The sequence below is a fragment of the Poecilia formosa genome, unplaced genomic scaffold (genome assembly GCF_000485575.1).
Source record: "Poecilia formosa unplaced genomic scaffold, Poecilia_formosa-5.1.2 Scaffold220, whole genome shotgun sequence".
Taxonomy (NCBI): domain Eukaryota; kingdom Metazoa; phylum Chordata; class Actinopteri; order Cyprinodontiformes; family Poeciliidae; genus Poecilia; species Poecilia formosa.
Genome location: NW_006800159.1, coordinates 640,649 through 656,105, shown reverse-complemented (window position 1 = coordinate 656,105; position 15,457 = coordinate 640,649). Strand labels below are relative to the sequence as shown.

The 15,457-nt window shown below is 39.7% G+C and overlaps 1 protein-coding gene across 3 annotated transcripts; it reads right to left on the bottom strand.

Annotated features, from left to right (window-relative positions):
- glyr1 (glyoxylate reductase 1 homolog (Arabidopsis)) lies at positions 1-13,067 on the bottom strand. 3 transcript variants are annotated; one of them, XM_007568295.2, is made up of 16 exons: positions 12,980-13,067; positions 10,070-10,106; positions 9,904-9,983; positions 9,681-9,819; positions 8,635-8,745; positions 7,495-7,578; positions 6,041-6,094; positions 5,187-5,237; positions 5,027-5,100; positions 4,815-4,914; positions 3,568-3,678; positions 2,316-2,417; positions 2,054-2,216; positions 1,334-1,513; positions 1,061-1,185; positions 1-202 (listed from the first exon to the last, which is right to left on the bottom strand). In XM_007568295.2, exons 1-16 carry the CDS (start codon positions 13,015-13,017, stop codon positions 128-130), a joined length of 1,524 nt encoding a protein of 507 aa, XP_007568357.1. In that variant the 5' UTR covers positions 13,018-13,067; the 3' UTR covers positions 1-127. The 3 variants fall into 3 exon arrangements, with proteins under 3 accessions (XP_007568357.1, XP_007568359.1, XP_016535260.1); XM_007568297.2 differs by lacking the exon at positions 7,495-7,578 and having other exon boundaries at positions 12,980-13,066; XM_016679774.1 differs by lacking the exons at positions 6,041-6,094; positions 7,495-7,578 and having other exon boundaries at positions 12,980-13,066.
- Between the last annotated feature and the right edge of the window lie 2,390 nt (positions 13,068-15,457).

Below are 15,457 nucleotides of genomic sequence, written 5' to 3'. Positions count from 1 at the left end.
GATGTGGGCTGGCACTGGGGCAAAACCAAATAAAACCACCAGCATTTCTAATAAAAACTCATTAGATGACAAAGAAGAGATAAATGATTAAAGACTGCGTGGTCCAGAGGATGGGTCAGCTCTCACTCTAGTGAATGTAGGCTCTGTAGACGGCAGAAATGTCGTTGTCTGACTGGTCCAGTGCTTTAGCCCTCTTGTACACCTGCAGGCGGAACAGAGAAACGGTGAAGCACGACCACAAACAAATACTCAAGTCAACATTTCATCCCCAAGGAGTCACCATTTTAGACAAGCAAATATATATGTAAAGTGTAAATACAAAAATTAGAAGAAACTTAGACTAAATCAGTTCAAAAACTGAAACTCCTATAAAGTTATTCCAGACGGTGATTTATATCATGTGTTTACTTCTGTTCATTTGGATTGTTCTAGCTTACAATGCCTAGAAAAAGTATTCACTCCCTTTGATGTTTTAGCCTTTTATTAGTTGTAAAAATAAATTATTTTCATCAAAACTTAGCTTTCTTTGGGGGCACATAATAATTATTGTTATATAATCATCAGCCCGACGTTAAATTATGACGTCATTTTTATCAGGCTGATGATATAATGAATAGCACTGACATGCTCGGTGGTGCAGGTGTTTCATTTATTTTATTTGAAAAAGAATTAAACGGCTGAAACATCCAGTACTTTCTTCTCGACACTGTAAAGGAGATAAAAGCCCAAAGGTCACTTTGCTGAAAACTTTAACATTATATCGGAGCTGGACCTCCAGAAACGATTCTTCATTTGAAAAGCAGAAATGTGACTGTGTGCTGAACAATCTGCACCCAGATGTTGCATGAACTTCTGCATGGAGATCAGCCTTTACTTTTCAATATTCTCATTTTTACATTTCATTTTAGTCCCAATTATCAAAATAACATGAACTAACCTGCAAGGAAAAAAGCCACTGTTTGGAATGAACCTACATACATCATGAATTTAACGTTTTGAAAAGAAGTAGAGACTTAAATTCACTTTTTAACGTCATCCTAATTGAGAGACTCAGCAGTACCTCATTGGCTGCTGCAGCCATCGGGGTTGGATGGTTGGCCATGTCGCCCATGGAGATGGCGAGCCTCAGGTCCTTCTGAATGTGTTTCAAATAGTAGTCTGGTTTAAAGTTGCCTTGCAGAATATCTAGAAGGAACAGAAACACTGTTGTGCTGTGCTTGTCTGAACATCACACCTGCTTTACAATGTTCAAGTTCTTACAGCAGAGTTTAAGACTAAAAAAATAAATAAATAAAAAGACATTCCAGCTGTCAGTCAGATGAAAGAGACTCACTCTGACACTTCTGGTCCACAAAGGTGCTCGCCATCTGGCCCTGGCACAGGATGTCCAGGAAGGTCTGCTGTGATTGGCCGGTGGCCTGAGCCAGGGTGAGCCCCTCCGCGATGGTGGCCATGAAACTGCCCTGGACCATGTTGAGGATGAGCATCATCCTCGCTGCGTTGCCTGCTTCACCTGGAGATGCAGAGCCACACGGTCTGACCTCACACACCGCAGGACGAACAGGAGAACCTGCACTGCAGGGTTCCACACACCTTTTGGACCTTTTATTTGACATTTTGTCACCGCACAACCACATTTATGAAGAGTTATGGGGTTTTATGTGACAGATGAAAATAAAGTAGTGCCTACTTGTCAAGTGAGAGGAAAATGATTCATGATTTTCAATGTTTTTTTTTTTTTTTTTTTGAAAATAAAGTAGTGCCTACTTGTCAAGTGAGAGGAAAATGATTCATGATTTTCAATGCTTTTTTTTTGTGTTTGTTTTTTTCATCCAACCCCTGGAAACAGTTTGATCTGAACCAGGTTAGTGATGTTTTGCCACCCTTCACAGCATTTTCAGTCTTTCCTTTTCCTTTTATGTTGCTAATCAACACATCACCATATCTTCCAGAGATGAGCTAGATTGTGGTTTTGTTATTTAGCTGCCAATAATACCTGGTAGGGTTGGATGTTAGCTTGGTGCAGGACACCTGTCCAGTTCAGCCTACGTACCGAGGAAGAACGAGGTCTTGCCCATGGCCTGAAAACAGCTGCTGCAGTCCTCATAAACCGTTCTGTCTCCAGCTGCCAGGATAACCAGCATCCCATCGTTGGAGAGCTGCTGGCTTCCTGCCACCGGAGCCTCCAAGAAGCGGCCGCCCCGTGACGTGATCACCTGACGTTCCAACGCACAGAAACAGTGAACGCATCGTTACGGAGACAACAGCTGCTTCCAGCGTCCCAGATGGACAGTGCGGCCTGGTTGCTGGGTTACCTGGGAGAGCTCTGTGATGGTCTCTGGATCTACAGTGGACATCTCTATGTAGCATTTGCCTGGCCTGATTCCCTGGAGAACTCCACTGGGTCCCAACACCAACTGCAACAATCACAGCCGAGCAGAAGAGCCAGGATCACACATTAAGGGATGGAAAGTTATGAGTTCACAAACTTTAGGGAAAGAGTTTTAGTTTCTGGTTAGAGACCCTCTTTGACAAGAATACTAAAGAAATATCAATTTTTAGAATGTTTTTCTCTAACTTTTACTTAATATTTATTATGTGTAGCATAAATGCTGCTCCTTACCTTCTGATTTTAGTCAACTAGGAGGTATTAGTGATTTTTTTTTTGGGGGGGGAGAGGTAAAAGAAAAAAAAATTCTATTTTGCCCTAGTTATGGTAGCTTCAGGAGCAAAGCAGCTTGAATCAGAAAGCTGAGCATGTTACATAACATTTATATACATACATACCTTCAAATACATAATTTAATTTATATGTTATAACGATTGAAAAACAGATTTGATTTTTAGCAAAGAAAATTATTATTATTTTTTTTACATTGATTCCCTCCTGCTTTCTTTGGGCCCTGTTTGAAAAACACTGTTGTAAATCATTGCTGACTTTAAAGCAGTAATATGCAACATACATTTTACATATTAGTTAAAACTATCACCATGTTGTTACAGTAGCTCCTCTGCCTTCTACCTGTGGACTTGCTGTCATCTGAACAAACACAAGGCTCTGTCAGAAACAACCAATCAGAGCTATAAGGAGGGTCTTAGTGCTGTTAATCACCCTCTTATATCCGCCACTCACTCTCTGCCCCCTCCTACATTACATATAGTTTCCACAACAGAGTCAGTGATGAGTGCTAAGGCTAGTTAGACGGTTTTCCTAGAACGGTAAGTTGTTTCTCTGCCATTAGCACATAGAGAAGCATGTACATGAGGTGATTGACAGCACTAAGACCCGCCTCCTGTCTCCGATTGGTTGTTTTTGACCCGGAGTGGTGCATTTTTTCAGACAGCAATATCAGCTCAGGGCTTCTTTCACAGATTATCTGTCCCATGTTATATTGTCCTAACATGATGATGGTTTTAACAAATCTGTAAAACACTGATTTCTGTAAAAGTTACGTACTGCAGCTTTAAATCAACATCCTGCTCTGACCAGCTTCCACAGCAGTCATTTCCAGGAAGTTATTTGAGCATGTTAGAGTTCAACTACTCTGAAATGAGTGAGATACTCACGTCCCGGGCAGCTTTGGGGTCAGACACACATGAGAACGTAATGTCACACATGGAGGCCACCTCTGCAGGGGTCCGGCCTAACCTGGCCCCCTCCTGGATGAACAGGTCACACTGAAACACAGCAGAGCAGACATCAGACTCACTGGCATGGTTTCCAAAGGCGTCTTAGAATATTTATGTTAAACATTAACGTGCATAAACAGACAACCTTTATTTCCGCATTCAGACATCAAGATAAAACCTTTCCTGTTTTAGATCAGATAGCTCTAAGTTTATTCCCATTTACACTTCAAATATATATTTTTATAGAATTTTAATATTTCTTCAAAGTTTCCATTAGTCTCCTCAGTATTTGTAGAATTGCCTTTTACAGTGAATGACTTGGGTCAAATATTTTTGATTTTTTTCCCCTCAAGATTCTCACAGTAATTTGTTTTGTTGTAATTTTGGCCCATTCCTCCTGACATGCTGAATCGATATATTCTCAACATCCCAATCAGTCCTGCAGCAAAACACCCACACACTGACTCATCCTTTTCTTTCAAAAGTTCAATGATTGTTACCAGAGGTGGGCGTATCAGTCCAAAATATTGATAATATCGATACAGAGTCGTACCATTATTGGATCAATACTAGCTTGGTAAGATTGATACTTAAGTTTCAGATTCACTCGACATTTTTTTTTTGTTTCTCAACTTTACCTCAGTTAAGATTTTGGAAAAACATGTGCAAAAATTAGTTTTGTTTTTCTATCATTTCTGTTTGTTATGTGAATAATGAAGTATTTTGTAGACCCATATAAAACATTTAAATGTCAGATGTTTGATGATACATCAAACTCAAATAATAAAAAGTATCTGTTTCTGTGATAGTAGCCCTGCACCAATCCGTATAAAATATGCAACATCAGAGAACTCTAATCAATAACCTGCAATTTTAGTTTCATCAGACCAGAGGAAAGGTTTCCACATATGACGGTTTTTATTCCAGAGTTAATCTATAAACTATACTCTGGCTTTTTCTGTCGTTTTTAGAGTTATGTCCTTTTCCTTGCAGAGTGGCCTCTCAGCCCATGTTTAACAGGTTTCACTGTGGACCATCAGCAGCAACAGATATTACTACTGCAACATTTAGGTTGTGAATGTCGTTGAAGAGCTGATGCATAGATCAACTTATCGACGTTCTGAAAACATTAGAATCGGTTTGACCGGCTTCTGAAGCCTTCACCAACCGTTTCATGACACTACCTTTTCTGCAGTGCGATTCCACACAGTGACAACATGGCCCATTTTCAACAAGTTGGAAACGATGCCACTACCCATGAGTCCTAGACCCAGGAAGCCTATCCTGCAGGGGGATGGGCCAGAATGCAAAAAGTCAACTTTATGGATTAAAAAAATATATATATCAGCAGTTTCCAAATCAAAGATTTCATTTGGCTTCTAGACTGCCACAGTACCTTTTATCTGTGGGTGTGATACTGCCATTAATAGCTGTGCTGTCTGCTGCTTGGATAGAAGTTGAACCTGTGACCTTCAGAAAAAAAAAGTCCCTGTTAATGTCACAGTGAAGACTGAGGGTTTTTTTTATTTTTTTTTTTAATTTATGGCTTCCTTTACCTCCTCGATGATTTTCAGCCGCTTACTAATCGGTTCCATCGATGAGGCTGGCTGTAGAGAAAAATACAAGGATCAGTACACACTCAGATAATGCTAAGCTGGAACGTCAAATTCACAACTGGGTTATCAAAACGAGTCATGCTTCACATAAAACAGCTAAAGATATGTACAACATCATCCACTCTTTGTATTTATAAGGTTTACTGTTTTATTTATTGATTTTTCTATGGATTTAGTCTGGAAGAAGCAGGGCTTCTGCATGAGTCTTTGATGAGAAAAGTCTGAAGCTAACAGCTGATGGGACATCCAGTGTAGGTGTGGTGGACCAGGGACACGTCATAGGTAGGTGTGTGTGTGTGTGTGTGTGTGTACTTTGTTAACTATTCTTCTTCAGACCATTTCTGTCGTATTTACTAACTTTCTGAAGACCAATTAGCCATATGGGAACCAAAACCTAATACAGACCTAATACAGGGGTCTCCATTGTTTAGGGTCAAAGGTTAGATTTAAAGATATGGTATGAATGAAGTTTTGGTTAAGGTTAGAAATAGAGTAAGTGTGGGTAGGGATAGCGAAAATGACTGGGTTAGGCATGATGGCAGTTCCTAAAATGAGTATTGGTAGAACTACAAATGTGTGTGTGGATGGCATCAGGGGCTGAACACCAATGTACACTACAGTTTTGGGATTCTTATTGTGAAAAAATGTTTAAAAACAAGCTTCATTTTGCTTTATCTTTGCGTTTTCTTCATTCAAATCCCACTAGAAGAACTCAACTTGAAGGGGTGTGAGTGCTTTTTCAAGGCATAGTAAATAGGTAATGATGTAAAGTGGCCTGTGTTGTTTCCTCTTACCTTTTCAGACTGACTGAGCAGGAAGTGATGGAAATGTGGGTCATCCTTGACAGGCTGGAAGACAAAGAGCTCAGTGAGACGGTGTGTGTGTGTGTGTGTGTGTGAGAACAGAGAAAACACCAAGCGGGGAGGGGAAAAAAAACACAGATTCAAAACGTTCAACCAGAGCAAATCAAGGTGGGGGTTTGGTTAGATCCCAGTTTGTCTCAACTTCTTCTCTAAACCATTCAGAAAAACGTCAAACAAGAGCTGAGAGATTGAAGGTGTGTGTAAAAACACGGGCCGGGCCAGGAGACGTTTGGAACAACACGTGTCCCTCCAGCTTCAGCACTTCCTGTTTCTTTGCTCTGCTCCTGCTGAGTGAGGCTGATGGTCTGTCGCCATCCCTGCCTCATAATGTTATATCTTCCAGGTCTTTTCCACTAAGCGGCTTCCAGTTCTTAACTGGTTTTATGTGGAGCGGATTTATGCCATCTGTGTTTGGTACTTGTGTATGTGTGTGTGCTGGTTGGGGATTGGAGCTCGTTGGGAGCGTTTGGTCCTGGGCCGGCTCTGGTTGGCCGACTCGTTTTGATTGTTTTATTTTAGTAATTGATTATTCTGACAAGTAATCAGACAAAAACCTTGGACCACAGCAGATTTTTCATTAAACTACTTAAGCCTTTTTTATGAAATATTAGAAATAGATTCAAAAATGAAAACAATCACTTCCAGAGAGAGATTCAGATCTGACGTCAATTCAAAATAAGACATGGCTGGCTGACAAGTACACAATGAAACAGACTTTCTGAAAGTTTTCACTCTTTTCACTTTTATGAACTATACCGTTATTTCACTTTGCAACTGTAGATTGGGGGAGAGAGGTTGTAGGTTTAACAAATGTCAAAAGCTAAACTGCACATTTAGATTTCTGGAGCCCTGAAGGAAGACTAAAATAAAGCTTTATGTCGACATGTTCCAGAGGAAATGCTTGTTTTTATTCAGACTGAGCAGAAAGGAGGAGGCGGGTGGGGTCTGCTATAAACTCAGGAGCAACTGAGAAAAGTATTCAGTTAACTAGTAGTTCAGTCTGTGTGAACCACTTATTTACTACTCCAGCAGTTATTCCATATTTCATCACACACACACACATCCAGAGAGGTCAACCCTTCTCTTTCCTGGTTCTCTTTACCTCCACTTAACGAATCAGGACTTCACATTTATGGGCAACCTCAAACCTGAAGCTCTGCTTCTGCAGTCACTCACCGACCGCATTGTAATCTCTCTCTCTCTCACACACACCCACACACATCCAACGAGCAGCATCAGCAGTCAAAGGTGAGCACCAAACAGGTCAGAAGGGAAAGGTCTGCAGTCGTTGGTGATTTAAAGCCAAAGTTAGGATGAAGCTCAGGTAGAAAAACAGCAAGCAGGGCAGGCTGACAGCAGGGGGAGCCAGGGAGAGGTTCACCTACACTGCTTTCCCATTTGAATCCTGAACCAGGTCCGGCCCCCAGCCTCTCAAGAGCCGACGGCTCGGGGTCAGAGTCAGTTAAGTCCTTAAAGAGGAAAAAGACACATGTTCACCTTTAAAACCAAAGGAGAGGAGGAATCTGTAATGGTCCGTAGCTGATGAGGAGAGGGGTGTATTTTTTTTTCTTTTTCTTTTTAGAGAGCAATGTTCAGCAGCAGAAAGTTGGTGAAGGTCAGTGTGTGGAGGGAAGGCATCCAGAACCAATAGGACATCAGGGAATTCATCTGGGTTGGAGGACGACTCTAGAAAAGCTGCTCTACTCTAAACTCGGCGCACACACCAGGTCTGAGGCTAGCATGGAGACCAGATGCTACAAAGCTTAAAGCTGCAGGATGTAACTTACAAAATCAGGTTATTTTTTTGGCATATTTGTTAAAACCGTCACCATGTTGTGACAGGACGGTATGAGACAGATGATTGTGAAAAGATTGAGCTCCCTGAGATGCCATCATCGTCTACAAAAATGTACAACTCCCAACCAAAAACAACCAGAGACAAGAGGAGGGTCTTAGCACTGTCAATCAACCTCATGTATTCACTGCTAAATGTTTTAACAGCAGAAAAATAATTCACCATTTCAGGAAAACTCTTTTTTCCACTGCCATTGGTGGCAAAGCTAACTAGCTTTAGCATTCACGACAGCACCCGTTATCAATTGCTGTAGCGTAGCAGAGAGCAACAGGGGTAGATGATGAGCACCAAATGGAGAGTGATTGACAGCACTGAGTCCCGCCTCTTGGCTCTGATTGTTTCTGAGATATTTTCACAGGTTTTCTGAGCCACATGAAAGCAGCAGTGGAAGGACGACTTCACATCGATATGTTCTCTTAATAAAACTATGAAAACATGTCATGGACGGATCAGCCACGCCCAACAATGACAGAGAAAATCATTTTAGAATTATTAAGTATGTTATACTGAAACTAGACAAAAAAATCTGAATTCAAGAAAACAAAAAATGGACCATAGCTGTAAAATAAAGGTTTATTTTCACCATTTCACTTTTTCTGTAAGACTATAGCTTTTATGCATAAAGCATTTTCTTCACTCGACACTGTCAGCCTTCTGGGGCACCACTGACCTTTTCGGAAGGGTCCTTCAGTGCACTGAGGTCCTCGTCGTCCTCCTCTAGAATTTTCAGTGGCTTGTTGGAGGCTTTTTTTCCTTTAGAGTCACCTTTGCCCTCAGAGTTCTGCCAAAAACACGCACCATCACCGTCAGATTCCAAACACCTCTGAAGGTCTGAGAAGGCTATTAGTTTTAAATTACAGTTGCTACGGCGACATAGTCCAGCAAAACAGTGAAGTGTTGTAACATCTTAGTTACTACTGCGAAAGTGTCTTGAAAAACTTTCCCCTTTCTGAAATAACTCATGTCAGTGACAAAATGACAAAATGTTTTGGATATTTAAAATATCTTCCAGTTCCAGTGTTGAATGTTTACTTTTTTTTTTTCCTTTTTATAATATTAAAGTTTATTGGTCTTTTAGAGGGCAAATGTGCAATATTATGCCAACATCAATATATTACTTGAAAACGATCTTGGAATGACAATATTATGATTTATCACATTTTATGGTACAATTTATTGTCAAGTAAAATCTAGGAGATGGAAGGAAGGAAGAAAAAGGGGTTTTATATTTTATCTCTTTGAAACAGTCTTTTGCCTTATTAGCATCTTTACAGAGGTAATATTATCTACTCTAGAATTCCCCTAGTAGTCTTAAATTTAAATGTTTATTAAAAACATTTCAATTCATTCATGCTGAAAAGTTCAAATCAAATTTAACAAAACTGTCAACCTCAAAAAATGGTAAAATTCTAAATCCATGGTTTGTGTTAAAATGTTAGCATATAATTTGATAGAAAAACACGAACTGCCTCGGCACCCTGACCTCTGGGGGTAACCCTGATCATCCATGTGTTAGCATCAAGTTTCACTGTTTGCGCTGGTCGTTGCCATCACATAAAATTCAAATAAAATATATTGAAGTGTGTGATTGTAATATGAAAATCCTGAAAAGTTAAAGGGATGCGGATACTTTTGAAAGATTGTTGTACTTTTGAATGTCAGAACAAAACAATTAAGATGCTATGATTACCAGGGTCCGCCCCCCCCCTCCCCTACCTGCTCCTTTCCTTTGGCTTTCTTCAGGTAGTCCTCCACGGCATCAACAGCCTGCTGGAAACGCTTCCCTTTATTAATCTTGATCATCTCCTCTTTGTGGGGGTGGTAGGGCTTCAGCTGTTCCACTTTGATCCAGGCGCTGGTCAGAGAGACAAGAGCTACTGTAGCACATCTGGCAGAAAACGTAAAGCATGTGGAAACCAGAGCAGGTCCTCCTACTTACTGGTCTTCAGTTCCAAAGAATTTCACAAAGTGGCATTTTTTGCCCCGGGGCTTTTTCAGGTCCTTGGGGGGACTCACTATCTGAAACACACAGGAATACGTCACAGTAAGCGGTGAATGGTGTTGCAGCATTAGTGTGAAGGTAATGTGGAGGAGTTGTCCCTCACCTTCCCTGGCCATGGGGGGTAACGGCCCAGCTTGCCCCTGAAATAACAACAACAGACATTAGTGGAAATATTCTCTGTGGAGTTCAAATGTTTCAAACATTAAAACAAATTTCTAGATAAGCTGCTGCAGGCCCTGGGCTCAGATTGTACAAAGTGCTGGATACTTACTCCCTAAACTCAACACTTGAAGCTTAATCTCTCCTTAGCAGAGGGATTTACTAAACTCTGATAAACTAGACTCTTTTGAGGAACCAAGAAAGTCATTAACTGCATAATTAGCATTGTTACAGCAATACAACTGAAAAATCTACACTTTGTTGTCGTCCCCAAGCTCCACTAGCAGCCAACTATTTTTAGTTTCTTTTTCCTTTTGTTTTTCTAAGAGTGAAAATGTGTCAGGCCATCAAACAAACCTTAAGATGATCTGACTAAACATAAGCTGGATGGGTCACATTTGACAGCAATAATTGGCCATAAGTGTTTGTGATAACTGGTAATAAGCTCAGCTTACACACATCAGTGTTGAGGGGTTTTAACATGAACAATTTGTTTAAGTTTGTGTTAGCTGTGCACCGATTGCACTTTAATGGTCGGCTGCAGATTACCAATCTTTAAAAACCCTGACCTGCCGATTCTCATTTTGGCCAGTAATTGTTTTTGTCTGAAATGTTGAAAGTCACTGAGCTAATAACAGTGGGGTGACCGTTAACTAATAATGTGCAGACATGACTTGAAGGAGATTTAAGTCCAGACTTTGACTAGGCCACCCCAAAACCTTCCCTTGGTTTTCTTTTGTAAAGAGTTTTTTTGTTTTGTTTTTTTACTTTAACCAATTCAAGACAAACTCTACAGGCTGATTCTCAGCATTTAAAGAGAGCTGATTAATTGTTCCAGAATTTAGAAAGAAGTGAAATGGGCTTTCACTGAAAGCACCAGCTCTACAGCTAGCTTCATAGGCTGATTACTGCCGTCGGGATATGGAAAGGTTTCAGAGGCCCAAACATGATTCTGTCACAGTATCCATGAATTATTAGTTTATTAGATGAACTAATCATTTAGTACTGTTACCATCCTTGTGCTTTAGGTTGATAGCAAATACAGAACCTCACAAAATAAGTCATCTATTATGTTGAAGGAAAAAAATATATATTTTTTTTTTCTGTCTGTCTCTTTAAGAAGCTAAAACTCTTTGCGACACTCTGCCTTCAACACATCATCACAACAATGCTCCTCATTTCCCTGTCAAAGCTGAATGAGTGATATTTTTAGAAAAGCAACTTTGTTTACAGAGACTTTATGATCCAGTTAAGTTATTATTTGGGTTGTTTTATTGACTTTGTATATTTAAAATATTTTCCAGTTTCACTGCTAGATGTTCTTTTGAAATTAAATGGGTTTTATTTTCATCTTTGAGAAGGTGTTTTTGCATTAACATGCCATTATTGTTGCAGTAATTGAAAATTGTCTCAAAGTTACAATATTATCGTTTATCACAACAATTTCTGGGACAATTTATCGTCCAGCTAAATTTGTTATGTAAATGAGATGGTAGTGCTCATCTAGAAGCAGTGTGAAAACGCAATCATACGTTTGTTTTCATGTTCTTGTGTTATTACACAAGAAAGAAGTGAAAGAGAATTTAGAAAGAAGTGAAATGGGCTTTCACTTTGAGGCAACAGTAGTAGGTGCCCAATCTATAACCGGTGGGTTGCCAGTTTGAACCCAGGCTCAGTCATCCTGTCCCTGGGCAAGACATTTCACCCACCTTGCCAGCTGGCGGAGGTCGGAGGGCCAGTGGTAGCTGCCACAATGTCAGTGTAGTGCAAAGCATTTTAGGATTCTCTGGCGTAATAAAGCACTTTACTGATATGGTGACTGTAAGTACAGGCCATTTACAGTCACCATATCATGATATTTTTGTCATGCTTATGAATTTTTGGGTAACATCCCTATATTTATTTTCAGATACTCCATGGTTTAAGGTTGTACAGTCAAGAGACTTCTAAGAGTTTTAAGAGCTAACTGTAAATGAATGTGTTCGCACGTGCTGATCCACGGTCTGGGTGGGTCTGGTGTTTCTGCCCCACTAGAAACTAGAAAATGTGTTTGCAGAAGTCTGGTCAAAGTCTGACTCTTTCACAAGGCCATGTCTGCTTTAACTGCCGCTTCACGGGTTTGGCTTGTTCAAATACCTGCACAGCTGCTTTACTTTTTGTTGAAATTGAGAGTCCGCCTAATATTAACACCTAACTTTCCCCGCTAAACGAAACCAGTTTCCACAGGCGCTGAATTGAAGGAACTCGAAGAACTGAAGGGAGTAAACAGCAGTCAATGTTGTCATATCTTCGGTAGCACGTGATCCACTCTGGCTGCTTGCTAGGTTTTATCCAAACGAGAGGAAAGTGTCTGTGGCGCTTTACGCCGTTTTCTGCTTTACTGCCTGAAAGCCATTTTACACAAAGAGGTCCATGTAAATAAAACAAGAGCTCGTGCTAAGTTAATAACACGGAAACGGAGCAGGCGCAGGATCTAACGACATCCGCTACTAGCTATGATGCTAGCACAACTAGCACAACATGTCAACAAGAAGAAACTCATAGTCGAAGCTTTACAGATTCAACCAGCAGTTCACGGTTCTGGGGGACAAAACGACACGTTGTGACCGGATAAAGTAACTCTGCGAGCTTTACACCCTGTTCCAGTAGTTGTTCCGCTAACAGGGAGTGAGCATAACTAGCTCTGCTTGGTTAGCAACTTGTTTGGGTTGAACACCAACTAAGCTTCTCCGCTGTGGTAATTCCTGTTAACACAACCAAAACCGGACCTTCTTTTAAATTAGCAGCCACAACAGCATACTATGCAGTTTGAGCAGAAAAAGGAGCGCGTAATGGTGTTTAAAGGTCATCTCACCACACTAGATCCCCGATCCTGAGATGCACCGCCGCCATCTTTCAACTTAAATAAAACGTCGCACTGAATGAGAGGAAAAGACGACACACACCCACTAAAGCCTTCCTCCGTGTGTGGGCGTGTAACATCCGCCCCCTAGTCTGACTGCATTCAGCAAACAGCGTTCACAATCATATTAAATAAGAACATCAAAAAACACGGTTTGAAACTGTAATAAGCTTTATTATAGACTAAGATCTGAATAAAAGACGCAGTCTAAAATCACAGCTATGGTAAAGTTTTTCCTGGTTCCATCATATTTCATGCTTCAAGTGATTATTCTAGTTAACTATTATTAGTATTTTTGGTACATTTTACCAAGAGGAAGTAATGTTTGATGTTTTAAATAGATTGCAAACAAAAAGTCTAAAAGTAGCTAAATTATTTAAAAAAAAAATAACGATAGGTTAATCTCACCCTGAAAATGTAGACCAAAGTTGTGACTCTCATTTTCATTTTGGGCTACATCAAGATCACAAATGTCCTGAAAGGTTTCTGGTAGAATGACTAAACAACCCATTAACACACTGTTACAATACTGATAAATAGCTGTCTCTGCATTTAATGAGGTCTTCTTTAAATTGAATAATATTGAACATGTTTTCTCATTTGTGTAATTTGACAGTATTTAGTACAAACTGCTTTGGTTAGATTAATAAAATAGTATTTAAGCACATAACTGCTATCTTGAAGGTTTTATTTATGTGGCCCTCTAGAGTTCAGTCTTGAGTCTGACACATATGATGTAGAACTTCCTACTTTAATTTTAGTACAATTATTTAAAAAAAAATCTCATGATAATGTTATTTTCATCAAAATGACTGGTGATACTATTACTGAATACTGCAATGACAATATTAATAACAATCAGCTCACACTTTTCTGACTCTTTTGTCTGTTTCCATCATTACATATGTAGACTGCTCTACAGGACGTGTACAGCATGGCACTTATATCCTGTAATAATATTAAGCTGTAAAATATCAAACATCAGCTACTTGTCCAACCCCGTGGCCTGTGGTTAAATGAAATGAGCCTTTGTGTTTTGCCCCAAATTGAGGAATTGGGGAGGGGAGGGGGGACAAAATGTTGCACCAAAACATTTCAATGAGTACTTCTGGTAGTTTGAGATTTTTTTATTTTATGACAACTTTACAGATGGAAAGTGATATTCTTCTTCAGCCAGGTTCAAACATTCACTTTGACCAATCAATTTTACAGGCTGAAGCCTGGGTCAGGTTTTTATCTCAGTAGTCTTTTGAACTGAGATTTGAATTGCTTGCTGGAAATGTCCTTTGACTGATCTCCCTTTCCTGAAGAAAGGCTGGATCACACTTTGGTCCTTGCTTGTAGACGGAAGCATCATCATCACGACAAAAGAGTTTCTCATCAGAGAACCTATCATGGATCCACTGAATGACAGAAGTGTAAATGCACATTTCCTGTGCCATGTATTGCTATGCAGGCTGCAACCCACATCATCAGCAGCTATGGAAGTGTTCCTGCTGTCTTCATCTACTCATCCATGTTTCATCCACGACTGCTTGCCTTTAACGCCATTGAGTCTTGTTTTGTTCTGATGTGACTTGGTTCTAGTTGTTTAAGCATAGAACCAATTTTCTTCATGAACACTGACTGTTATTCTCCTTGGATTGAATGTTCAGTGATGAGGCTTTAATGTCTTCCTCGGTCTCCATGAACACTTTGTATGGCATATATGCTCTCACATAGCCTAGTTTAGGAACAACCAACATCTTCTGCATAGCTCCATGTTTCCCCTTCCTGAAAAGGTTTTCAACCATTTACATTGTTTCAGCTGATAACTTAGTTGGAACCTTGTTTCCTTTCAATAAACAAGATACAACAGCAAGCCAGCTCTTGAGTGCAGACACATTGTCTTGATCATGGTTAACATTTAATTTTTTTCTTATTATTCATAAAAATACGTGTGCTGGTAAGTAGGTTATTTATTAATTTTTTTAGCACCAATCTTGTACCTTTTTGCTTTAAACAAAAGTGTTGCTGGACCATTTCTATTTTATGTCTTTTTTTGGGTTGCTGCAGATCTGTTGGGGTCTCTTCTTGTTAAAAGTGAGTTTATTTAACCTTAGCAGCAACCCCTCCTCCTGATCAAGCATATTAAGGTAATTACTTGATACACTGAAGCAGGTTACTTTGATAACTTCTTACCAATTGGCATTATAAACTCAATTTGACAACACTAGGACCAAATTTAGGATAAATGCATATGAATTTGATTAAGTCCCTATGAATTGATCGAGCTGGTTTTATATTCTTGATATGAACTGGGTTGATTTCTTTAGTTTAGATGACATTTGTTTTGCTTGGTGTCATATACATGAACAAATTAATTTAGCTGAATGAGTCATAGTTTTAATGCATTTTTGCTTAAAGATACTAAAATAAAAAGCCAAACAG

Coding starts and splice junctions, on each gene's coding strand:
- glyr1 (XM_007568295.2), bottom strand. CDS start 13,017: ATGGCGGCGGTGCATCTCAGGATCGGGGATCTAGTGTG. Junction 9,984..10,069: donor ACCCCCCATGGCCAGGGAAG/GTGAGGGACAAC, acceptor TGTGTGTTTCAG/ATAGTGAGTCCCCCCAAGGA. Junction 5,101..5,186: donor GGCTGAAAATCATCGAGGAG/GTAAAGGAAGCC, acceptor TTTTTTCTGAAG/GTCACAGGTTCAACTTCTAT.